This window comes from Capricornis sumatraensis, chromosome 13 (assembly GCF_032405125.1).
Source record: "Capricornis sumatraensis isolate serow.1 chromosome 13, serow.2, whole genome shotgun sequence".
NCBI lineage: Eukaryota > Metazoa > Chordata > Mammalia > Artiodactyla > Bovidae > Capricornis > Capricornis sumatraensis.
In genome coordinates, this window is record NC_091081.1 from 21,948,773 (window position 1) to 21,975,635 (window position 26,863).

Sequence of the window (26,863 nt, forward strand, 5' to 3'; positions counted from 1 at the left end):
ATTACTTTTGCTTTTTAAATGCCAGTATTTAAAAGACCCAAACAATGTGTTGTCTGCACGAAAGTGAACTTGAAATTAACATCAGATACCTTAAGGAAAGGTATGATGTTCAATTGTTACTTTGCTGTTTTGGCTACTAAATTGTTTTATTTGAAAGCAGCATTATAGCATATGGGCTAGGGATATAAATATTCTGATTTAGTTCCAGGGTCTCTTGATGAAAGTAAAAGAGGAGAGTGAAAAAGTTGGCTTAAAGCTCAACATTCAGAAAACTAAGATCATGGCCTCCAGTCCCATCACTTCATGGCAAATAGATGGGGAAACAGTGGAAACAGTGGCTGACTTTATTTTGGGGGGCTCCAAAATCACTGCAGATGATGATTGCAGCCATGAAATTAAAAGACGCTTACTCTTTGGAAGGAAAGTTATGACCAACCTAGACAGCATATTCAAAAGCAGAGACATTACTTTGTCAACAAAGGTCCATCTAGTCAAGGCTATGGTATTTCCAGTGGTCAGGTATGGATGTGAGCTGGACTATAAAGAAAGCTGAGCACCAAAGATTGATGCTTTTGAACTGTGGTGTTGGAGAAGACTCTTGAGAGTCCCTTGGACTGCAAGGAGATCCAACCAGTCCATCCTAAAGGAGATCAGTCCTGGGTGTTCATTGGAAGGACTGATGTTGAAGCTGAAACTCCAATACTTTGGCCAGCTGATGCAAAGAGCTGACTCATTTGAAAAGACCCTGATGCTGGGAAAGACTGAGGGCAAGAGGAGAAGGGGACGACAGAGGATGAGATGGTTGGATGGCATCACCAACTCGATGGACATGAGTTTGGGTAAACTCTGGGAGTTGGGGATGGACAGGGAGGCCTGGTGTGCTGTGGTTCATGGGGTCACAAAGAGTTGGACACAACTGAGAGACTGATCTGAACTGAACTGTCACACTAAGTGAACCATTTAACCTTGCTTACTTTTTAAATAAAATAATAAAAAGATAAAATTCTAAATTTCTATTTTATTTAATATTCTGTTTCCATAACTTGGAAGACCAAACAGAGGAGTCATAAACAATACCCACATTTATTTTTTTAAAGGCATCAATAATTCAGAGGAGTTTTCTTTTCCCATTCATTAACAAGGTCATAAGTCTGTAGTGCTGTTCATATCAGATGAATCTACAAAGCCAAGAACAGGAACCATTGCACCTTCTTCAGAAGCTGTGCTACTTTGACTCTTCTGTTTTTTGTTCACATATTTGTGCAAAGTGCTGTAGTACTGCTCCTTTGGATTGAAAGTATATAATGATGAAATCTTCTGCCAGTCTTTAATGCTTGGAGTGTTGTATTCCTGTGGATGTGAATGCTCAAAGAAACATTTGACATTTTCTTGTGCCAGTTGCGTTGCATGTTCTGTGGCTTGACTTTTAAAAATCTGCTGCTCCTGTTGCAAATAGATTTCCCAAAATTTCAGCTGCATGTAACTAACTGGAGACCAGCATCGATTGATTGACGTAAAAATCAGGAGGACGATGATAACAATTGCTATCAGGCTCCAGCCTAACATCTTAGGTAAACACACAAAAAAACAGCTATTTAGTCACTTAAAAAAAGTTGAAAGCTAAAACCTGTTAAATCAACAGGTGAAATTTGGACTACTCAGAGTTAAGATGATGAACAAGCAACAGTTAGGTCTTATTCACTTATGAGAAAGAAGTGGCAGTAACCCCTCTCCCCCCACCTCAGTAGAACTGCTTGCTTGACAAGCCAGTCATTTTCCAAGTCATGTCAAGGATCCACGGAAGAGCTTATATGTGGAATCCCTGAAACTCAAAATGTGGAATTTCAGAAAATCCAGTGAAACAGGTATTCATTTCCAAGAACTTCTGAGCTTTACAAGCCCAGAAGCAGTGTGGGGTGATGGCTTTAAAGTCAGCCAGGCCTGGACTCAGTGTACCCACTGTTGAGACAAAAGAGAATAACAATAGAGATAAAGGACCCAGCAAGGTGTCGGGTGTGGGGCACAGAGCAGATGCCTGACACAACAGAGTGCCCCAGTGCCTTCCTCCTTTCATTAGTTATACTCAGTTTTTTATAAAATCCTATAATGGGCTTCCCAGGGGGCTCAGATGGTAAAGTGTCTGCCCACAATGCGGGAGACACGTGTTCAATCCCCGGGTTGGGAAGATCTTCCTTGGAGAAGGAAATGGCTACCCACCCCAGTACTCTTGCCTGGAAAATTCCATGGACAGAGGAGGCTGGTAGGCTACAGTCCATTAGGTCCCAAAGAGTCGGACACGACTGAGCTACTTCACTTCCACTTTCATAAGGGAGGAGACTCTGAACACACACATATGTAAGACTGAAACTAATACAATATTGTAAGTCAACTATACTCCAGTTAAAGGGAAAAAAGAGAGAAATAGCACCGAGACGAAAGAAAGAGAGGGGAAGAGACGCAAGGAGGGAGGGAAGGGGTAGGGAGAGAGAGAGAGAAAAAGAAAAAAGAAAGATGATGTGCTCTGGTCAGTCATTTCAGTCGTGTCTGACTCTGCGACCTATGGACTGTAACCCGCCAGGTTCCTCTGTCCATGGGATTCTCCAGGTAAGAAGAAGAGAGAGGGTTGCCATTTCCTTCTCCAGGGATGGAACCCTCATCTCTTGGGTCTCCTGCACTGGCACTTTAGCACCAGCGCCACCTGGGAAGCCCTGGGAAGATAGATGATAGATAGGTTTGCCTGTCGCTCATTTGAAGCCAACAGCCATTCTAGTTAGCTTGCCTTCGGTGTCAGGAGCAAGGGCACGCATTTCTACCGCCCCGTCCGCCCCGCAGAAGCCAGTCCCTCTCCGACCCCCAGACCGCGTCCTGCGCGGGCTCCCGACCTGCGAGTGCGCCGTGAGCTTCCTCTGCAGCTGCTTCATGTCGGGCGCCTGGGCCTGCTGGCAGGGCACCAGCGGCAGCTGGGCGGAGCAGTTCGAGTTGGAGTTCCCGCACAGGTACCGAACCGCTAACTTGGTCCCGCTGGCAGCGCACTCGTAGAAGGTGCCCCCGAGCAGCGCCACGGCCACCCAGATGAGCGGCGTCACCAAGGCTGCGGCGCCGATGTTCAAGCACACCGAGGCCCCTCGCTGCCACTCTCTGGAGCCCCGAGAGCAGCAGCCGGTCAGCAGGCGCCAGGTGCTCCCGTTCAGCATGCAGCCCAGGAGGAAGAGCGCCAGCGCCGGCACCAGCAGGAAGACCAGGCCGTAGGGCAGGTTCCAGGAGGCGCTGCACGGGCACTGGAAGACCACGCTGGAGAAGATGCGCTCCCCGCCCGCCGTCAGCAGGCTCACCAGGCAGTAGCCCAGAGCGTTGCGGTGTTTTAGGTGCAAATTCAACACCTCCCGAAACTTCTCCATGGGTCTCCTACCCCAGGGCGCTGTGGACAAGGCTCGGCTGCTTCTGCCTCTTCGCCTTCCAGCTCCTCAAATGATTTGGGGCATCTGGGGTTTTCCGGAGCCCCGCTAAGTAGCACCTTCCAAAAAAGGCAAGAGGGTTGCTCAGGGTGTCCTGAGCTTTCACTTTCTTATTTCAACCCAACTAATTGTGGCAGATCCACACACACAGACGCCCGACCTCCCCGGCGCGCACCCCTTTCCAGAGGCAGGCGCGTTGGTGACCTTTATCCCTCAACTGAGGAACTCTGACTGAGGGAAGATAGGGCCTGTTCCGCTGTAGCTTTAGTTTCCTCCAAACTGACAAGGAACCAGGGACTTTCCTTTCCCTTAATGATCCCTTAATGATCAGGGGACTCTGCAGTCCCTTGGAGAAGGAAATGGCAACCCACTCCAGTGTTCTTGCCTGGAGACTCCCAGGGACTGGGGAGCCTGGTGGTCTGCCGTCTATGGGGTCACACAGAGTCGGACACAACTGAAGCGACTCAGCAGCAGCAGCAGCAGTCACTTAACGATTCCTTAATGATCGGGGGACAGTCCCCCGATGGAAAGAATACATTTTACTTGAGTAAACTGGGGAAAACACCAGCTTTTCCTCTACTGCAGCCACCCTGGCTCCTAAACCAACTCCCAATAAGACGCAGCAATTACCAGCAACAAGAAATCCCCCCAGACCTCCATGATTTACAGGAAACATTATTCAAGGGTAAATGTCCAGTGTCTCTTACATAAACTGAATTGCAACAAAGCCCCGCTCAAATTCCAGTATATCCATGATACTCTGCCTCCTTCCGGTCCCCCTTCTGAACAGAACTGCCACTTTTCTCTCCTCTACCTGATCTCCTACAGGACGTTACCCTGAATATACTGTGGACTTCTGCCTCTTTTTCTCCCCACTCAGGTACGTCCTCACACTGGCAGTACATAGAAGTGTATCAAATCCTTACCCAGGGGCCACCAAATTGATCAGCAGAGGAGCGGGGTACTGGCTGTTCAGAAAACTCTAGTTGAACCAAAAACACTTCAAACAGCAACTAGCTCTATCTAACGTGTTGCTTCCTCCACTTGCAGTTTTCTCAGAGCAGCATTCCTCTGACAAGCTAAAACCACTTCCGTGAAACTGAGCCTTACTCTGCGTGGCTCTAGAGTGAGGTGAGGTGTACATGAAAGAACATGGGTTTTGAAGTCAGGTGCACTTTGTGTGTGTGCGTGGTCTTTAATACGTTATCTTCTCTAAGATTCACCATGCTCATTTGTAAAAACAGAATATAGTGCTGACAGTGTGAGATTGTTGAGACAAGTGAGTAGCATCCATAAAGTGCTTTGATACGCAGGGTGTGCCTATTAATGGATGTCCAGTGTGAGAGATTACCTTTCTCATTGCAACTTTAGGGAAAAACAACAAATAGCTGTGTAGTATTTAAGAATCCAAATGAATGCTCCATTTTAGACCACAGATTGTATTCAGTGACTACCTTCAGAAAATCGCTGTGCCCTCGGTTGTCCATTTCACCTCAAGGAGGGTGCATGGATATAGAGTCTGGGTGGGTGAACTGGTTGCTGCTCAAGCCCATCCACTAGGTTTGCCTTATTTTTTCTGGGAAGAATAAGTAGCCTAGAGAGCCGAGTGAATTGTTGCAGAGAAGGCAGGAAACACCCTATTCTTAGTCCAACTTGCCTTTTTAGCTATCTCCCACCACCAGTGCCTGGCACAAAACCACTGTTCCCCAGCATTGTGATAAAAAACTATTCTCTCTGTGTGAGTGTTAAGAAGCTGTCCCCAGATCAAGGTCCTTTGTGTGATGCCGGGCAGATGGGGCCTCTTCTCTGAGGTTCGACCAGGTACTGCCAGGTTCTGTGTAAACTTGCATCTGAGTTGCATGTTTGCAGCAAATCACTTCTGCTATGACAGTCATCTCTGTAATCCCGCATCTGCAGAAAAGCTTCCTTCCCTTATCCTTTGGGTTACTCAACACTCCTCTTACTGGTGGTGCCTTCACCGCCAGCACACTCCTCTGAGATGTTGTCTCCCCTTCCTCAATTTTCATATAACGTCATGAAGAAGTACCACTCTGTCAACACTTTTGTGTAGATGGCTTTATCCATATCCCTCTTAATAGTAACCAAACTAAAACATACCCTCCCATTCTCTTAAATGAGATATATTTATTCCCCCACATTTCTCAAAACAAGAGGGAGGGCTGGCATTCTCCCATTACTGCATCCAAACCTGGGTTTTTCCACCATGTCTGATATTTTTATTAGAAGTCTTATTCTCCATCAAGACTCAAGCTATTTAGCATGACCTCTTCCATCACCTCAGTCCTGCTGTCTGTTTTCATTCCCTTCATTTACTAAGACTTCTGCATCTGGAGACAGCCTTCCTCTTCTTACCAGTTCCTGTCAAGGATTTGGTTTCAAATATTTTTAGTTACAGAAACTTTTGTCTTGGCAGTCCCCTATTTCAAGTTGAGTAATTCGTTAACCAATGTATTAATTAGTTCATTTGCTGATGCAATCACTCATTTAAATATTTAATAAGCATCCAGTATATGCTAGCACCTGTAAAAGTAGCGGGTATTTTTGTTCACAAGGAACAAGACGAACACATACCCTGCTTTCGCTGAGCTTGTGTTCTAGTGGAGAGGATATAGATAATTAGGGGGAACGTCCTCAAGTAATGCAGGTAGTTAAAATGGAATCATGTGCTGCAGAGTGTGCTAAGAAAGCCTCTATGTGGGGAGGAGATTTAAGCAGAAACGGGAATGCCAAAGGCTCTGTGTGTAAAGGAGCTTAGTATTCTGTGGTTAGAAAGACAGTCAGAGTGATGAGGGCACGGAGGGTGAGAAGGAAGGCAGAGCTTCAGGTGGAAGGCCATTTAGGGGCTTTGTAGACCAGAGTATGCAGTTGACAATCCCGCCCTGAAACGTACAGACCGACCTGCATCCTCACCTATTATCCTGTCAGCTTGTGTCTCCAGACACCACCTGCTGGGGTTGCCAGCACTGCGCGCCCTCAGTCACAGATCTCCCAGGTAAGATGATCATTCTGTACTTATTACAAGTTTCCATAACTATTAGCTCAGTTGGTAAAGAATCTGCCTGCCATGTAAGAGACCCGGGTTCGATTCCTGGGTCGGGAAGATCCGCTGGAGAAAGGATAGGCTACCCACTCCAGTGTTCTTGGGCTTCCCTTATGGCTCAGCTGGTAAAGAATCTGCCTACAATGTGGGAGACCTGGGTTCGATCCCTGGGTTGGGAAGATCCCCTGGAGAGGGGAAAGGCTACCCACTCCAGTATTCTGGCCTGGAGAATCCCATGCACTGTACAGTCCATGGGGTTGCAAACAGTCAGACACGACTGAGCAACGTGCACTTCCATAACAATGAGTCCAGCTACTGCCTGCCAGCCTGACTTTCCTCCCAGCCCCTGCATTTGAGTCTAGTACCCAGACATGCACCCCACCACCTCTGCAACAGTGGGCAGTTCTAGGTCTGGGTCTATTGAAGATTGTCCAGCCCTTTATACCCAGCTCTATTCTGAGAGGACATTGCTTAGTTCAGCCCTTAGAGCACGTAGAGTAAATAGTAATTCAAGAAGATGCAAGAATTTTCTCTAAGACTACCCTGAATAATATCTGAAAGACCTTTGTTGTTGTGATGTGTGTGCTCAGTCATGTCCAACTCTTTGTGACCCTGTAGACTGTAGCCTGACAGGCTCCTCTGTCCATGGGATTTCCCAGGCAAGAATATTGGAGTGGGTTGCCATTTCCTCCTCCAGGGGATCTTCCCAATCCAGGGGTCAAACCCACATCTCCTGAGTCTCCTTCATTGGCAGGTGGCTTCTTTACCACTGAGCCACTTGGGAAGCCATGAAAGACCTTTATAATTTTGAAAATCTATAATTTAGCACCAATTTATTTAACTTTTAAGGAAACGAGTGAGAGATTCTCATGTTAAACACAGTGAAAAGCCAGTGGCTATGAGTTTTGTTCTGTTTTGTTAACTGTAGTACTTTGTTCCTCAGCACTGTCATTACCAGTGTCAGACATGGGTTTACGAGACCACAGAATATTTCTCAGTTTCAGAGACCACAAAACATTTCTCAGAAAAGAAAGCAAGAGAACCTCTTGAAAGAAAAGGTACATTCACACTGTGCATCTGAAAGTTCTTTACAGTCATCCTTAAGTGAGCTGGATCTCAAACATTATTCTCTGTAGCACTCATGAGAACTTAAGCTAATTGTATGGTCCTTCTTGGAATACAACTGCTGCTGCTGCTGCTGCTAAGTCGCTTGAGCCGTGTCCGACTCTGTGCGACCGCATAGACGGCAGCCCACTAGGCTCCTCTGTCTCTGGGATTCTCCAGGCAAGAACACTGGAGTGGGTTGCCATTTCCTTCTTCAATGAATGAAAGTGAAAAGCGAACGTGAAGTCGCTCAGTCGTGCCCGACTCTTGGCAACCCCATGGACTGCAGCCCACCAGGCTCCTCCATCCATGGATACACCTGCTCAGTTCAATTCAGTCGTTCAGTCGTGTCCGACTCTTTGTGACCCCATGAATCGAAGCATGCCAGTCCTCCCTGTCCATCACCAACTCCCGGAGTTCATTCAGACTCAGGTCCATCGAGTCAGTGATGCCATCGAGCCATCTCATCCTCTGTTGTCCCCTTCTTCTCCTGCCCCCAATCCCTCCCAGCATCAAGGTCTTTTCCAATGAGTTAACTGTTCGCATGAGGTGGCCAAAGTACTGGAGCTTCAGCTTTAGCTTTAGCATGATTCCTTCCAAAGAAATCCCAGGGTTGATCTCCTTCAGAAAGTACTGGTTGGATCTCCTTGCAGTTCAAGGGACTCTCAAGAGTCTTCTCCAACACCACAGTTCAAAAGCATCAATTCTTCGGCGCTCAGCTTTCTTCACAGCCCAACTCTCACATCCATACATGACTACTGGAAAAACCATAGCCTTGACTAGACGGACCTTAGTCAGCAAAGTAATGTCTCTGCTTTTGAATATGCTATCTAGATTGGTCATAACTTTCCTTCCAAGGAGTAAGCGTCCTTTAATTTCATGGCTGCAATCACCATCTGCAGTGATTTTGGAACCCAAAAAAATAAAGTCTGACACTGTTTCCACTGTTTCCCCATCTATTTCCCATGAAGTGATGGGACCGGATGCCACGATCTTCGTTTTCTGAATGTTGAGCTTTAAGCCAACTTTTTCACTCTCCTCTTTTACTTTCATCAAGAGGCTTTTTAGTTCCTCTTCATTTTCTGCCATAAGGGTGGTGTCATCTGCATATCTGAGGTTATTGGTATTTCTCCCGGCAATCTTGATTCCAGCCTGTGTTTCTCATGATGTACTCTGCATAGAAGTTAAATAAGCAGGGTGACAATATACAGCCTTGACGGACTCCTTTTCCTATTTGGAACCAGTCTGTTGTTCCATGTCCAGTTCTAACTGTTGCTTCCTGACCTGCATACAGATTTCTCAAGAGGCAGGTCAGGTGGTCTGGTATTCCCATCTCTTTCAGAATTTTCCACAGTTGATTGTGATCCACACAGTCAAAGGCTTTGGCATAGTCAATAAAGCAGAAATAGATGTTCTTCTGGAACTCTCCTGCTTTTTCAATGATCCAGCGGATGTTGGCAATTTGATCTCTGGTTCCTCTGCCTTTTCAAAAACCAGCTTGAACATCAGGAAGTTCATGGTTCACGTATTGCTGAAGCCTGGCTTGGAAAGTTTGAGCATTACTTTACTAGCGTGTGAGATGAGTGCTAGATTCTAGCAAAGTGTCAGTCCTGGCCACAAGACCCACAAGAGTAAGATCAAATTAAGGTCTGCAGTGTGCAAGATACAACTTTAGATGCCAAAATGACAAGTCGGGGCTTCCCTGGTGGCTCAGTGGTAAAGAATCCTCCTGCCAGTGCAGGAGACATGGGTTCGATCCCTGTTCCAGGAAGATCCCACTTGCCACAGAGCAACTAAACCAGTGCACCACAACTGTTGAGCCTGCACCCTAGAGCCTGGGCACCACAGCTACTGCAGTCCGCACACCCTAGAGCCTGTGCTCAGCAACAAGAGAAACCACTGAGGTGAGAACTGCAGCTAGAGAAAAGCCCGCCCAAACGGCAAAAAAGACCCAACACAGCCGAAAATACACGCATAAATGAGATTACTTTTACAAACCAAAACAACAAGTAAATGTAGAAAGTCTGACATTCTTAGCCTATACATTTCTGCATGTGCAATATATATTTTTTATATTAAGACATGTATTTGAAAATTTGGGATGTGTTATTATATGATTTTTGAGTGTCTATTTAAGTTCTTCCTCTGGAAGTTATGAAGCAGAAAGAAGGAAAGACCAGACCTCCTCCTTAGTACAGGACTGTCATTTGTTAAGTAGCAATCCCATGACATTTCAAATACCTTTTAATGGATAGTTTCCCCTTTTTTTAACATGAATTTCCTAAACCTGTCACAAAAGTGTAAGTATTCTGTGATCCCTCCAATTTTTTTTCTTATGGTAGATGATTATTTAATTCTGAGGACCTAGGTGTAGCCAGTCTTTGTTGTCACCATCATCACCATCATCTGATACCATAAAAAGCTATTAAAATCCTGGTTTTCCTTCCAAGGTTCTTAAGACCTTCAACTATTAGGAATCCTGGTAAACATACATTCCACTGTGTTTCCTCATAGACTCAGATAGCTATTTTAGAGGTGATTTTAACCTGGGATACAGTTCACTGCCAATGGTCATTTATACTTTGCTTTACCACAAGCTCAGTTCCCCTAACTCAAATTTGGCTTGCTAGTTTATGAAATATGACCAAAGATTTGGATTTTCAAAGATAATAATAATGAGTAACAAATAAGATTAAAGGATTAGGATAAAGAAAATGAAAGTAACTTAATAGGGGGAAATTTGTGCTTCTTCAAAGTATAAATGTCATATTGCAAAATCTCAAAAATCTCAAAAAAATTATTTAAGGAGCCACGCGGCAGAGCAGTTCTCCTGGGTTTCCTTACCCTGCTGCTCTCCACCCAGGTGCCCTTTCCCAATAAAATCTCTTGCTTTGTCAGCACATATGTCTCTTCGGATAATTCATTTCCGAGTGTTAGGCAAGAGCCCAGTTTCAGGCCCTGGAAGGGGTCCCTCTTCCTGCAACAGATGGTGACTCTGGTGGGATTCTTCTTCACCAAGACTGACATCCTGACTACTCAGGGTACTCAGGGGCCAGCTTGCCTGCCAATGGACCAGACCCAGTGGCCGCAACTGGGACCCTTTTGTCCCTGGTCTCCTCCTGACACGGACAACTGGCCAGAGTGCCCCGACCACAGAAACTACACTACACCAGGATGAGAAGACGACGAGATCAGAGGTAGACAGCTTCCCCAAGATGCTGGACCTGATTCGTATGATCATTTATGTTTTCTTGACTTCTTAGACCTTTGCATATAAGTCAAATGCTTTTCTATCATAGGCCTGATCCTATGCTAGTTTCAAAATCAACCCAGTTGTTGGGTTTGTGGCCAATAACCCGTGTCTAGTTCTGGCTTATCTTGGTAAATTTCTCTATTACTAGACTTTAACTGGTTGGCCCTGAAAAAATTTACTTAAAAAATTAAATCATACTAAAGATAATCAGTCTAGTGACACTAAAAAAAAACTGGGCTATGTTCCTTATAGATGGTGCCAATATATAATTTCCCTGGAAGATAAAGATTCTATAGGGCAGACTAAGTCAGATAACCTGAAGATATACTGGGCTACATCTAATGGAAGTTCTTAACATAAGTCTTACTTGTGACTTTACTAATACTGCTGGCTATGTTATTTGTATTTCACCTATTTTACAAAATTGCTGTTTCTTACACTGTATGTGTGTGAGGCCTCTAATAGAATAATATATAGTCCCATATGAGATCGATGATGATAACGTGTAACTCTAGATATGGCAAGAAGCAACAAGAGGAAATATTTTCCTGGACCAAAAAGCTAGTAAGACAGGTGGTCCAGAGAATTTTAGATACTGTTTCATGGCCTAGTCCAGTAACAGCACATTGAGTGGCCTGTTTACCTGAAAATGGACACTCTCAGCACCCTGGGATAAAATGGTCATGACGTGCCCCCCTCATAATCATGGTCAAGTTTATGAGCAAAAAGGGGCTCTGCCAACTGAAGACTGACACTCGCCATCTGCATCTACAAAGATTAAACCATGGCCGCTGCAACTGCTGACTTTCAACGCCCCTGAAAGGAGTTCAGGGTAAAAATCAGAAATGAGGCACTCTGTGCTCTGGGAAAAACTGGCAAAACAGGCCATCAGATAGTTAGATCTTTTCAGGAAAAGATTTTATGAGTCCCAATTCTTGCATCTTCTCATATCTAGAAAAACACCGTCATTAACGGTAAAATCTGCTTTGGCTATTAAAAAATAGTTTACAATTAAAAGTCAAAATAGAGTAGCTACAGTTCAGATATCCTGGAAAATAACTAGGTGATGTTATGGGTGTACTTTCAGATTAGAGCTTGTAGTGTTCCAAGCTGGGGCAGTCCTATGCCCCATTTTGACAGGAAGTTATCATAGTCATTGTTGCCTAGTTCCCTAAAATTAAAACTGAGCGAGACTCTGTGGGGCTCTGGAGTACAGATCTGCTCTGTGTTCTCTTTTTCTTGTCTGTAGGATATAGACTTTGTTCAGCCTCCTTGGCCTTCCCTGAATTCCAAGGCGTAGATTCAAACAGTTGTTGATCAGGGAAGGGAGGGGATACAAAAACAAAAACTATCAAAGGTTGGTACAGCCTCCAGACAGAGTCCTAGTTCCTACTCAAAGAAATATGCATAGCAATGTCTTTGAGCCCCCAGCCAGGTAAAAGACTTCAGACTGAACACAAGATTCTTGGAGCACTGCTCTGTGGCCTCACCACCAACCAATCAGAAGGGGTCACAAACCCTGTAACCCTCACCCCAAATGTTGCCTTCTGTTTCCAGGGACCAGAGATGACCATCCTGGTAGGTCTCTTGTTTGGCCCTTGTCTATTTCACCTCTGAGAGGGGCCAACTAATTTGCTGCAACTACAAGGGTAAAAGCTGGTTTCAGATGTGAAAAACCCCAACTTAGATCAGGTAGAGAGACTTCTGCTTTGCTAGGCAGGCCTACGCCCATGCACAGCAGGAAGAAATTACAGAAGACAGAGACCTCCGCCCCAATTCCCAAAAAATATCTTGAGTATGAAGTCTCTCAGGGGGCCTATGTGCTGTGTTAGGAGAAAAACGTTGTTTTTATATAAACCACTCAGGGGTAATCAGGGAGTCCCTGGCCAAGATAAAAAATGGGGCTAATCAAAAAAAAAAAGAGAGAAAAAAAAGTCTCAAAATTAATTTGAGTCCTGGTTCCAACAGTCCCTGTGGTTAACAACACTAATTTCTACCCTACTCGGACCGCTCGTTATACTCCTACTCATTCTAACTTTTGGCCCATGTATTTTAAATAAATTGATAACCTTTATAAAAGAAACAAATCAGTACCGTTCAGGTAATGGTACTGAGGCAACAATATCAGGCAGTGTCTCAGAATGGAGAGGAAGATTCCTCTCAAGGATAAAAAGACAGGGGGGAATGTTAGGACCAAACTGAAGCCAGGACAGGCTCTAAGGGGCGGGCTAGGCCTGAGAAAAGCTGAGGCTCTGGGAATTCCCACAGGCAGTGTAGCTCGACCAATCAGAAAAAATCCCCGTAGCCCCCCGCCTGCGCCAGACCTGAGCCAATCCGGATAGGGATGCGAGGTTTAACCAATCAGCTATGCTGTTACAAAAACAAAGAACCGTCTGTATAAAAGTATATGTAATTCAGAGCTCAGGGCCTTTGTCTGATTCCACTGTGCTGGATGAAACATGGGTCCTGGCTCGAGCTAGTAATAAACCCCTTTACGCTTTTGCAAAAAAAATAAAAATAAAAAAAATTATTTAACAACTCATTGGAGAACTTAAACTGTTGTGAAAGATCTTCCCTAAAAGGATAAACCATGTGATATACGCTGCATATTTAAAACATTCACAATCAAGGTGAGCTTCAGTTGTAGACTATTTATGTAAATTACGGGCATCTATATAATAGAATACGGAGAAGATTCATATGATTGAGACGGATCTGTATGTGCTGATATGGTTGAAAAGACAGAGTAGGCATGGTAATTGAAAAAGGCAAGCAAAAACACTGCTTGTCATACAGTCAATCCGTTTGTGTAAAAATACAGAAAAAAATGAAAGTTTATATATAGTATCGCATTTCTTAACATGCATATGTTATTTCAACAATTAAAAAAATACTAATATAAAATGTCTTAATGTAATGAGAAGGTCTAAGGAACAAGTCTGGGAAGAGGCTTTTTCACTCTTTCTCTCTTTGCACACAAGGCTCATATTAAGGGCTGATCCCTGAACCTGGAATCCTAATAACTCACCTCTTATTGCCCAAAGTAATAAATCCTAGTGAGAAACTGACTGTGATGCAAGAATATGGAAGATGAAGAACTGAGTATTTGAGAATTGAAAAATGTCAGAAATCAGTAGGAGGGTAAAAGGAAAAGACCTGGTGAAGATGGGATTGGGTGGCATCTGTGCGGCCCTGGGGGATACAGAAGGGAAAGAGCCATCTGCCTCATTCAGACAAGGCTCCAGCTGTGCTCTGTAGTCTTCTTTGTGCCCACTGTGGAGAGGAAAGGCGGTGGGTGGGTGGCTGAAACTCACTAACCTTCTTCCCCACCCCCACCCCCCAAAAAACTGAAAGTCCAAACCAGTCATGACATGGAGCTCACAATCCAGAATCTCTGGGTAGTGTGTGACAATCTCTACATCAGGTCTTCATGTGACCCCTTTGGTCCTCAGACTGTGAACTAAATAGATTAACCTGTTTCCCATAGTCAATGCCTAGTGAAGGAACAAGGTCAGGACAACAGAAGGAAATGCACCATTCTGAAAGGGCAAAATGGAAGTGAGCAGCAGCCACCAACTGACCTGTTTTTCTAATTCTTAATTACCTCTGGGCAAAAACTAGGACTTCCCGGGTAGCTCAATCGGTGAAGAATCCACCTGCAATGCAGGAGACTCGGCTTCGATCCCTGGGTCAGGAAGATCCCCTGGAGAAGGAAGTGGCAACCCACCCCAGTGTTCTTGTCTGGAGAATCCCATGGACAAAGGAGCCTGGCAGGCTACAGGCCATGAGGAAGCGAGAGTCGGACACGACCTGGCGACTTGATGACTAAACCACCACCGAACACCATAAAGGTCCCTACCCTGGGAACTGCAAAATGCTATTTCATTCTCAAGACTTGACTCTCTGAAAGGTGGTCTGTTATCATCTTCAGCTAAACACTTAGTGGGCATTCGCCCTTGATGGCTGAGTAGTTTTCTCAGTTCATGTGCTCCTTGTACAATGTTGGAAGACCACAGGTCCAGTTGGGATTGTGTTCCTCTGGCTCAAAGGTCTCTCAAATTTTCATAAGCTTCTTCTTCTTTTTTTTTTAAATTCAGTAAACTATATTTGTCAATACCTATACTCATAGTTGTTTTCAAAACATGTTTTTCACATCTACTATATTTTCTTGCTTTCTTGTTCCATTCTCTCTCTAGAAATAGACAAAGGTGCAGACTATAGATATAGAGACAAGCTGTCTCTTTCTTGCCATTATAGGTACCCTGAATAAACATGAGACTATGTTTTTTAGAGAAAAATTGTACTTTGATGTTTGTCCCAGCTCTTTATCCTGTTGAATATCTTAGTTTTATCTTTGCCTTGGAGTTGCTTAATTTACTGAGAGGTGTTATCAATAGACGTGGAGACCATTCAATTTGGCCTTTCCCCAGATCTATTTTAATGGACTTTGTCTTCTGAGGTTTCCTCAACTTTTCTCTTAGTACATGGAGACTGTTACCAATCAGGTTTTCCAATTTTTCAAAGTTCAATTTTGTGAAATATCTCTTTTCCTTTTAATTTCTGCTTACAAATTAGCCAGTTTCTTTTTTGAGGTTATAAAGCCTTGCCAAAACATATCCAGTAGCAACCAACACACTAGAAAGATTGTTTTCCAGTCTTTCCCCGCAGAGTCACATTTTGTAAGCTACATAATCTTCTTTCCAAGTTAATACAGGAGTCAGTTTTATCAACAGCCATATAAGAAGCATTGCCATCTCTCTACCCTGCATTATCGGTTTCCATTCTGTCTGTCCACCACTAGACTGTTATGTTATTGCCACGTATTTTCGGAAAGGAACTGAAACTTCTTTCAGTTCAGTTCAGTCGCTCAGTCGTGTCCGACTCTTTGCGACGCCATGAACCGCAGCACACCAGGCCTCCCTGTTCACCACCGATTCCCAGAGTTTATCCAGACTCATGTCCATTGAGTCAGTGATGCCATCCAACCATCTCATCCTGTCGTCCCCTTCTCCTCCTGCCCTCAATCTTTCCTAGCATCAGGGTCTTTTTAAATGAGTCAGCTCTTCGCATAAAGTGGCCAAAGTATTGGAGTTTCAGCTTCAACATCAGTCTTTCCAATGAACACCCAAGGCTGATCTCCTTTAGGATGGATCTCCTTGCAGTCCAAGGGACTCTCAAGAGTCTTCTCCAACACCACAGTTCAAAAGCATCAATTCCTTGGCGCTCGGCTTTCTTTATAGTCCAACTCTCACATCCATACATGTCTACTGAGACTTCTTTAAAGAATCTAATTATAGAATAAAGAAAAATAGTTCTTTCCCTTTAGATGTTGCCCCCAGCTAAGCTACAAAGAGAATCCCTCCCTTAAGTAATTCACTTATGTGTGAATATGAGAGGAAGGTGGAGAAATGGGACAAATAGTGAGGATGAGAAAAGATGTTTTTTATTATGGAAATGCCTTGTTCTGGTAGCAACATCTGATCAGAACCAGACACAAAGCTTTACCTAACTGCAAGGGAAAGAATATGTATCGTCATCTCCCAGGCCTTAGAGGCAAAGAGAACTGAACATGGGACACGTCTACCAGATCTTCCATGACTAGACTCTCAATTCCCTCACCCATCCCTTGACTATTTTTAGCCTCATATTCGTTTCCTTGCTACACATGACAGTTTTGTAACCTCCTATTTGTTATGTCTTTGGCTATGGACAGGGAGGCCTGGCGTGCTGCGATTCATGGGGTTGCAAAGAGTCAAACACGACTGAGCGACTGAACTGAACTGAACTGATGTCTTTCAAATCCCCCATTAGATTATCCATTTCATGAGGGCAAGGACCATGCTTGATTTAATCCCTCTCTGGTTACAAGGGTCTTAGCGTAGTACCCAGGACATTATCAATGTTCACTAAATATTTGTGGTACTAATGGGTGAATCAGTGAGTGACTGAATGAGAAGCAGACTTTGATGTCTCTGCTCTCACTGCAAAGTCAGCACCATGCCTGCTTTATTCAGTTCAGAACTTGATTCCTTCTGTGCATGTCATTCAGCTCAGAATAACATAAAGATCCATGAATTGCCAACGTTCTGCCAGACAGTACATAGTCTATGATACAGTAACAGGTTAACTATTAATTTGTAAGTGGGATAGAATCAAATCCCAGTCAAGACATCGGGACAATGACTGAAAAGAAAACCAACTGAGTGAAGAGGAAAGGCTGAGCCTTTCACCTTCACACTGTTTAATGTGTGTGATATGATGTCAGAAGACTGATGAAATCTGAGACTATATATTGGAGAATATTAAGAAGTAGCAGTAGACAGGCAGGATGGAGTGGAGGGCAGGTAGATTTTAAATGCTTTGAATGATGATGCTACGGACTGCTATCTGCGGCCCTTCAAAATTCATGCGCTAAACTGGTCTGTCTTGACCCACAATGAATGTCAAAATAAAACATTTGTGGTGCTTCAGTAAAGAATCCACCTGCCAATGCAGGAGACACAAGAGACGCACGTTTGATCCCTAAGTTGGGAAGATCCCCTAGAGAAGGAAATGGCAACCCACTCTAGTATTCTTGCCTGGACAATTCCATGGACAGAGGAGCCTGGTGGGTTACAGTCCATAGGGTCGCAGAGTCAGACACAACAGCATGCATGAATATTGGCTTCTTTGTGACAGTCACTGTTTAATACGTGAGAAAAGGTGACCGGACACTGTGAACACGCTGGGGAGAATTCTGAGCTAGTCTCCCTAACAGCATTGGTTTAAATTAGATAGATTCTTAAGCGGCCACTGTTTAAAAAATAAATAAAATTCTACACACACAGAATGAAACATTAACATTGAAAAACACAATCACCACCCCTCAAAAGAGGTTGAGTTCAAGAAAAGAATGCTGCAGAGGACCAAGCTGTGGTGGAGAAACCGTGAACTATCACTTTGAGGGGTAGGGGTAGGGTAGGGTGAGAATGCCTTAGGACTTAATACTGATTGCCATGTTCTTAAGCGGCACTCCTTAGTAGGAATGTAACGCACGGAAGCTTCACTGGGAGGCTCCGGGTGACCTGGGAGATTATTACACTTTTGGTAGGCTTGACTTTTCAGTCCCTCCCTGATGAATGGAATCCAACTCACTATGAAGCCTTAAACTATCGTTTTTCACGACAATTTCTTTAAATATTTCTAGGCAGAATTCATTTTCTTTTTTCTCAAAACACTTTGCTTATGTTTCTATTATCATATATCTTATTCCTACTCCTGTTATGGGTAGGATGGAGGAGGATGTTAGTTGCTCAGTTGTCTCCAACTCTTTGCAAACCCACGAACTGTAACCCACCAGGCTGCTCTGTCCATGGGATTCTCCAGGCAAGATGCTGGAGTGGATTGCCATTTCCTTTTCCAGGGGATCTTCCTGGTCCAGGGATCCAAACTGGGTCTCCTGCATTGCAGGCGGATTCTTTACTGTCTAAGCCACTAGGGAAGCCTATTATGGTTAACTGTTTACTTATTTGCTTACCAATTCCTTGAGACTAAATGTTATCTCATTTCTCTCCTTTTCTCCAAGCCAGTTAGCCAACTGCCTTATAATAATAAAAATAAGTTATGTTTATCGAACATCTTCTAGGCATGATCTCAGTTAACCCTCACAAAAACCATTTAGGTAAATACTTATGATTATTCTGCATTTTTAAAAAATGCTGAAACTGAGATTTGGAGCGATGTTTAAGGTCATTTCCTTAGCGGAGGCTGAGCTAGAACATCAACACAGTATCATAGACTGAATGTTTGTGTCCCTCTAAAATTCATATATTGAAACCTAACCCCCAATGTGATGGTGTTTGGAGGCTGAGCCTTTGGGAGGTGACAGCAGAGCCCTCGTGAATGGGATGAAGTGCCCTTATGAAAGAGACCCCAGCTCTGTTGCCTCTTCCACCATGTAGGACACAGAAACGAAATAAGCCATCTGTGAACCTGGAAGTGAGCTCTCTCCAGACACTGAATGGATGGTCCCTTAATCCTGGACTCCCCAGACTCCAGAGCTGTGACACATAAGTTCTTATTATTTATACACCACCCAGTCTGCTGTATTTCGCCTCCAGTGACTGAGCTCTTAATCATGGCATCATAAAGACTCCCACATACAGTAGTCATTCTCAGTATATGTTTTGATATTTCTTGAATGAAAACCAACCTATTAAAATGTTGATGATGAACATGAAGGCAATGGTTGAGTGGAGCCCAAAACTTGACAAGGGGAATCACTGAAATGTGAGCTGCAGAGTTTTAAAAGCAATCTGTGACTTCTGAATATACAGCTCCATTTCTCACCAGTATCAGTTATTTTACCAAAGCAAGTTTTCTCAAGTTAATATCCTCCTAGCAAAACAAACTATCTAAAATGTACTTGATAGGAGAATACATACTCACATACACACATACTCACATACACACACACATACACTCACATCCTTCCTATCTGACTTTAATTCCACAGTATCATTAGGTCTTATTCATCATTTCCTTAGTTCCAAGGTTATGGTCACCTATAGTCAAAAAGAAAGCATCACTTCTTTTTTAGAGTCAGCATGCTCTTGCCTTCTGTTGTTTATCCCCAAGGATTCAATGGTCTGAAAGAGTCATCAGATGAGTTATTTGTTGTAGGGAATGTGTAAGGTAGTTACTCAGTTCATTCAGAGTAAACACCTAAGTCCTTACAAGGGTCCCAAAGTCTTCCATGATCTGCCCCTGCTTCCTTACCACTCTGACCTCATGGTCTAATTTTATAGGGCTTTGTGCAAGATCTGAGTTCCCTGACCAGGGATCAAACCTGTGCCCCCTGCAGTGGAAGCACAGAGTCCTAACCACCGGACCACCAGGGATGTCCCCATATCCCTTTCGCAATATATGTATCTTTCCTTAGATAAGCGTCTATACTCAACTCCACAGTACTTACACTGAATTCATAAGAGTTCGTAATCAGGTAATGAAAAGGACGAAACAAGACAGCTGAGGCTTAAATTTCAGGGCAGCACTGGACACACGTAGGCGCTCCGTGGGAGTTTGCTGCTGACAAAATCGGCAGTGGTGACTGTTGCTGGGCTGACTCAGATGGGAGCATTTCTCCATCTTCTATCCTGGGAACAGGTCACCTGGTAGATAAGAGGCTTCAAAATTAGATCTTCCCAGATGATTTTCAACCGGAGACTAATTCCGAGGCTAATCCTACTCTCAGAAGCTTTCCTGGAGACTTGCCTCTTTACACAGTTCACTGAGTATTGACGTTCCTGTCCATGGCTTTGGCTGGAACAGAAAGAACATGCCTCATCTTATGCTCTGTAAGTTGTATCGTCTTACCAGTACTCAATATATTGTGGAATCATCTCTCAGAACAACATGGTTGTTTTTCAGCAAATATTAATAGCAGCCATGTCTGCATCTCTTCTGAGGTGAAGGCTTTAGAGCAGCATAAAGCCATCATGATTATGAAGGACCATCTGGTGAGCCAGCAAAAAAGTATACATTGAGTATAGAAATGCTTCTTGAGTCCATGACACAGCCTGTTTGGGGTCAGGGTCAGAGGAGTGATGTATCCATTGGAATAGGGGTGACTGTATTACCACTATGAAATAACTGCTGTGTCCTGATCACAGGATGTTTGTTCAAAGTGGCCTTAGGTATCAAGAGTCGCCAACTTTCTGGATGAGATGAAAACTCCTGGGGGTCACTAAGGACATCTGTATTTTTTCTGCCCACCAGGGCTCATGGGTTTAAAATGGGTGTGGGGGGTGGGAATCTAACCTAGTAATAAACACAGCCAAGCAGCCACTTTGAAACACATGATCCAGAGAGGATTAGGCCCCTAGCTTCAGTTCTACCATGTGACCTTGGCCTAGTAATGTGACCTCTCTAACCTTCAATTTCTTACTTGTAAGTGTGAGTGAGGGGCTTCCCTGGTGGCTCACTGATAAAGAATGCACCAGCTAACACAGGAGATGCAGTTTGATCCCTGGTCAGAAAGATCCTCTAGAGAAGGAAAATGCGACCCATTCCAGTATTCTTGCCTGGAGAATCCCATGGACAGACGAGCCTGGTGGGCTATGGTCCACGGGGTCAAAAAAGATTCAGACACAACCTAGCGACTAAACAACCAAGTGTGAGTGATGTGTTTCATGGGTATTCCACAAACTCTTGAAAATAAAATGAAGTGACAGATGCAAAACTTCTTTATTGACTATAAAGCCCTGCACCAGTAATAAGGGTTCTTTTTAATCTTTTCTAATCATACCGTTAATATTTAGTAATTAAAAATCCAAAGATCAAAAGTGCATGAGGTTTAAAAGAATCCTCTGACCCATTATTAGAAGTGACTAATTTTGACGAATTGTTGCTTATATTTAAAATATATATATTTATTTATTTTTGGCTGTGCTGGGTCTTTGCCGCTGCACTGACTTTTCTCTCGTTGCAGTGAGCGGGGACTGTTCTCTAATTGTGGTGTGTGGGCTTCTCGTTATGGTGGCTTTTCCTGTCGTGGAGCTTGGGCTCCAGGGTGCGCAGGCTTCAGGAGTTATGGCTCCCAGGCTCTAGAGCACAGGCTCGGTAGTTGTAGTGCACAGGATTAGGTGCTCTGCAGCACACGGAATCTTCTTGGATCAGGGATCAAACCCGTGTCTCCTGCATTGGCAGTCAGAGTCTCTACCACCAAGCCACCAAGCAAGCCCTGTGCTCAGCTTTGCGTACTGTGTGAATGTGTGCATGAGTGTGCACATTCTTTTTTAGCAAAAAAGAAATCATTTCCTACTACTCAGTAGAATGCTACGCAGTAATTTTTCAGGAGGTAAATCGCTATGTATATATACGCATGGAACAATGATATTTTATGTGAAAAAGCTGCAGAATCACATTTATAGCAAGAGATAATGCTCATGTACACACAAAATGCACAGCTTTTTCTGGGAAGAACATATGGCAAAGGAATGAGGTAATGTCACTTTTTCTTTCACACAGTTCTCTATTATTATCATTTTTATCTTAAGCGTATATACTTTCATAATAATATTAAAGACCATGCAAGAGAAAGTGGAGCATGTCAATAAAATGGAGATCATATAATACAACTGAATATAGTATTATACATGTGTATAAATGATAGGTCAGAAAAAATATTGAAGAGAAGAATATACTAAAGAAATTTTTAAATGAAGCAAAAATGAAAGTAGACATATGATTTTCAAAATTATTCAGTAGGGAATCGAAAAAAAATGAATCGTGCAGTTTCTGCTGCCAACTTTCTTGCAATATATAACTCGCAACAACAGAATATCCCGTTCTGCTGACCAGTACTAAATAATGGCCTCTATGCTACAAGAGGCAAATAGAAGCCGAAGCAAGGCTCTGCCAAAAGAGGAAGAAGGGCTAAATATGAGCCATGATCAATTACTTTTGCTTTTTAAATGCCAGTATTTTAAAGACCCAAACAATGTGTTGTCTGCACGAAAGTGAACTTGAAATTAACATCAGATACCTTAAAGAAAGGTATGATGTTCAATTGTTACTTTGCTGTTTTGGCTACTAAATTGTTTTATTTGAAAGCAGCATTATAGCATATGGGCTAGGGATATAAATATTCTGATTTAGTTCCAGGGTCTCTTGATGAAAGTAAAAGAGGAGAGTGAAAAAGTTGGCTTAAAGCTCAACATTCAGAAAACTAAGATCATGGCCTCCAGTCCCATCACTTCATGGCAAATAGATGGGGAAACAGTGGAAACAGTGGCTGACTTTATTTTGGGGGGCTCCAAAATCACTGCAGATGGTGATTGCAGCCATGAAATTAAAAGACGCTTACTCTTTGGAAGGAAAGTTATGACCAACCTAGACAGCATATTCAAAAGCAGAGACATACTTTGTCAACAAAGGTCCATCTAGTCAAGGCTATGGTTTTTCCAGTGGTCAGGTATGGATGTGAGCTGGACTATAAAGAAAGCTGAGCACCAAAGATTGATGCTTTTGAACTGTGGTGTTGGAGAAGACTCTTGAGAGTCCCTTGGACTGCAAGGAGATCCAACCAGTCCATTCTAAAGGAGATCAGTCCTGGGTGTTCATTGGAAGGACTGATGTTGAAGCTGAAACTCCAATACTTTGGCCAGCTGATGCAAAGAGCTGACTCATTTGAAAAGACCCTGATGCTGGGAAAGACTGAGGGCAAGAGGAGAAGGGGACGACAGAGGATGAGATGGTTGGATGGCATCACCAACTCGATGGACATGAGTTTGGGTTAACTCTGGGAGTTGGGGATGGACAGGGAGGCCTGGTGTGCTGTGGTTCATGGGGTCACAAAGAGTTGGACACAACTGAGAGACTGATCTGAACTGAACTGTCACACTAAGTGAACCATTTAACCTTGCTTACTTTTTAAATAAAATAATAAAAAAATAAAATTCTAAATTTCTATTTTATTTAATATTCTGTTTCCATAACTTGGAAGACCAAACAGAGGAGTCATAAACAATACCCACATTTATTTTTTTAAAGGCATCAATAATTCAGAAGAGTTTTCTTTTCCCATTCATTAACAAGGTCATAAGTCTGTAGTGCTGTTCATATCAGATGAATCTACAAAGCCAAGAACAGGAACCATTGCACCTTCTTCAGAAGCTGTGCTACTTTGACTCTTCTGTTTTTTGTTCACATATTTGTGCAAAGTGCTGTAGTACTGCTCCTTTGGATTGAAAGTATATAGTGATGAAATCTTCTGCCAGTCTTTAATGCTTGGAGTGTTGTATTCCTGTGGATGTGAACGCTCAAAGAAACATTTGACATTTTCTTGTGCCAGTTGCGTTGCATGTTCGGTGGCTTGACTTTTAAAAATCTGCTGCTCCTGTTGCAAATAGATTTCCCAAAATTTCAGCTGCATGTAACTAACTGGAGACCGGCATCGACTGATTGACGTAAAAATCAGGAGGAGGATGATAACAACTGCTATCAGGATCCAGCCTAACACCTTAGGTAAACACAAAAAACCAGCGATTTAGTCACTTAATTTACTTTTTTTTTTTCAATTCAACAGGTAAAATTTGGACTACTCAGAGTTAAGATGATGAACAAGCAACAGTTAGGTCTTATTCACTTATGAGAAAGAAGTGGCAGTAACCCCTCTCCCCCCACCTCAGTAGAACTGCTTGCTTGACAAGCCAGTCATTTTCCAAGTCATGTCAAGGATCCACGGAGGAGCTTATATGTGGAATCCCTGGAACTCAAAATGTGGAATTTCAGAAAATCCAGTGAAACAGGTATTCATTTCCAAGAACTTCTGAGCTTTACAAGCCCAGAAGCAGTGTGGGGTGATGGCTTTAAAGTCAGCCAGGCCTGGACTCAGTGTACCCACTGTTGAGACAAAAGAGAATAACAATAGAGATAAAGGACCCAGCAAGGTGTCGGGTGTGGGGCACAGAGCAGATGCCTGACACAACAGAGTGCCCCAGTGCCTTCCTCCTTTCATTAGTTATACTCAGTTTTTATAAAAACCTATAATGGGCTTCCCAGGGGGCTCAGATGGTAAAGTGTCTGCCCACAATGAGGGAGACACGTGTTCAACCCCTGGGTTGGGAAGATCTTCCTTGGAGAAGGAAATGGCTACCCACCCCAGTACTCTTGCCTGGAAAATTCCATGGACAGAGGAGGCTGGTAGGCTACAGTCCATTAGGTCCCAAAGAGTCGGACACGACTGAGCTACTTCACTTCCACTTTCATAAGGGAAGAGACTCTGAACACACGCACATATGTAAGACTGAAACTAATACAATATTATAAGTCAACTGTACTCCAATTAAAGGGAAAAAAAAGAGAGAAATAGCACCGAGACGAAAGAAAGAGAGGGGAAGAGACGCAAGGAGGGAGGGAAGGGGTAGGGAGAGAGAGAGAAAGAAAAAAAAAAAGAAAGAAAGATGATGTGCTCTGGTCAGTCATTTCAGTCGTGTCTGACTCTGCGACCTATGGACTGTAACCCGCCATGTTCCTCTGTCCATGGGATTCTCCAGGTAAGAAGAAGAGAGAGGGTTGCCATTTCCTTCTCCAGGGATGGAACCCTCATCTCTTGGGTCTCCTGCACTGGCACTTTAGCACCAGCGCCACCTGGGAAGCCCTGGGAAGATAGATGATAGATAGGTTTGCCTGTCGCTCATTTGAAGCCAACAGCCATTCTAGTTAGCTTGCCTTCGGTGTCAGGAGCAAGGGCACGCATTTCTACCTCCCCGTCCGCCCCGCAGAAGCCAGTCCCTCTCCGACCCCCAGACCGCGTCCTGCGCGGGCGCCCGACCTGCGAGTGCGCCGTGAGCTCCCTCTGCAGCTCCTTGTGCAGCTGCTTCACGTCGGGCGCCTGGGCCTGCTGGCAGGGCACCAGCGGCAGCTGGGCGACGCAGCGCGGGTCGCGGCCCACGCACAAGTACCGCGCCAGGACCTCGCTCCCGCTGGCAGCGCACTCGTAGAAGGCGCCCCCGAGCAGCGCCACGGCCACCCAGGTGAGCGGCGCCACCGCGGCCGTGGCGCTGATCTGCGCGCACACCAGGGCCCCGCGCAGCCCCGCGCCGCAGCCCCGCGCGCAGCAGCCGGTCAGCAGGCGCCAGGTGCGCGCGCTCAACACGTAGCCCAGGAGGAAGAGCGCCAGCGCCGGCACCAGCAGGAAGACCAGGCCGTAGGGCAGGTTCCAGGAGGCGCTGCACGGGCACTGGAAGACCGCGCTGGAGAAGATGCGCTCCCCGCCCGCCGTCAGCAGGCTCACCAGGCAGTAGCCCAGAGCGTTGCGGTATTTGAGGTGCAAGTTCAAAACCTCCCGAAACTTCTCCATGGGTCTCCTACCCCAGGGCGCCGTGGACAAGGCTCGGCTTCTTCTGCCTCTTCGCCTCCCAGCTCCTCAAATGATTTGGGGCATCTGGGGTTTTCCCGAGCCCCGCTAAGTAGCACCTTCCAAAAAAGGGATGAGGGTTTCTCAGGGTGTCCTGAGCTTTCACTTTCTTATTTCAACGCAACTAATTGTGGCAAATCCAAGCACACAGGCCGCCGACTTCCCCAGTGCCCACCCCTTTCCAGAAGCAGGCGCGTAGGTGACCTTTATCCCTCAACTGAGGAACTCTGACTGAGGGAAGATAGGGCCTGTTCCACTGTAGCTTTAGTTTCCTCCAAACTGACAAGGAACCAGGGACTTTCCTTTCCCTTAATGATCCCTTAATGATCGGGGTCCCCGGATGGAAAGAATAATTTTTACTTGAGTAAACTGGGAAAAACATCAGCTCTTCCTGTATTGCAGCCAACCTGTCTACTAAGCCAGCTCCCAATCAGACCCAGCAATTACCAGCAACAACAACAAACCCCCGCAAACCTCCATGATTTACAGGAAACATTATTCAAGGGTAAATGTCCAGTTTCTCTTACATAAACTGAATTGCAACAAAGCCCCGCTCAAATTCCAGTATATCCATGATACTCTGCCTCCTTCCTGTCCCTCTTCTGAACAGAACTGCCACTTTTCTCTCCTCTACCTGATCTCCTACAGGACGTTACCCTGAATATACTGTGGACTTCTGCCTCTTTTTCTCCCCACTCAGGTACGTCCTCACACTGGCAGTACATAGAAGTGTATCAAATCCTTACCCAGGGGCCACCAAATTGATCAGCAGAGGAGCGGGGTACTGGCTGTTCAGAAAATACTAGTTGAACCAAAAACACTTCAAACGGCAACTAGCTCTATCTAACGTGTCGCTTCCTCCACTTTCAGTTTTCTCGGAGCAGCATTCCTCTGACAAGCTAAAACCACTTCTGTGAAACTGAGCCTTACTCTACGTGGCTCTAGAGTGAGGTGAGGTGTACTCGAAAGAACACGGGTTTTGAAGTCAGGTGCACTTTGTGTGTGTGCGTGGTATTTAATACATTATCTTCTCTAAGATTCACCATGCTCATTTGTAAAAACAGAATATAGTGCTGATAGTGTGAGATTTC

The 26,863-nt window shown here is 44.4% G+C and overlaps 2 protein-coding genes across 4 annotated transcripts; both read right to left on the reverse strand.

The window, feature by feature from the left end:
- Positions 1 to 1,143: 1,143 nt before the first annotated feature.
- LOC138089943 (calcium homeostasis modulator protein 6-like) lies at positions 1,144 to 4,131 on the reverse strand. 2 transcript variants are annotated; one of them, XM_068985517.1, is made up of 2 exons: positions 4,123 to 4,131; positions 1,144 to 1,566 (listed from the first exon to the last, which is right to left on the reverse strand). In XM_068985517.1, the coding sequence occupies exons 1-2, from the start codon at positions 4,129 to 4,131 to the stop codon at positions 1,144 to 1,146; spliced, it is 432 nt and encodes a 143-aa protein (XP_068841618.1). The 2 variants fall into 2 exon arrangements, with proteins under 2 accessions (XP_068841618.1, XP_068841617.1); XM_068985516.1 differs by lacking the exon at positions 4,123 to 4,131 and adding an exon at positions 2,883 to 3,398.
- A 19,319-nt stretch (positions 4,132 to 23,450) lies between these two features.
- LOC138089923 (calcium homeostasis modulator protein 6-like) lies at positions 23,451 to 26,268 on the reverse strand. Of its 2 annotated transcripts, none has more exons than XM_068985503.1 (2): positions 26,260 to 26,268; positions 23,451 to 23,873 (listed from the first exon to the last, which is right to left on the reverse strand). In XM_068985503.1, exons 1-2 carry the CDS (start codon positions 26,266 to 26,268, stop codon positions 23,451 to 23,453), a joined length of 432 nt encoding a protein of 143 aa, XP_068841604.1. The 2 variants fall into 2 exon arrangements, with proteins under 2 accessions (XP_068841604.1, XP_068841603.1); XM_068985502.1 differs by lacking the exon at positions 26,260 to 26,268 and adding an exon at positions 25,188 to 25,715.
- Between the last annotated feature and the right edge of the window lie 595 nt (positions 26,269 to 26,863).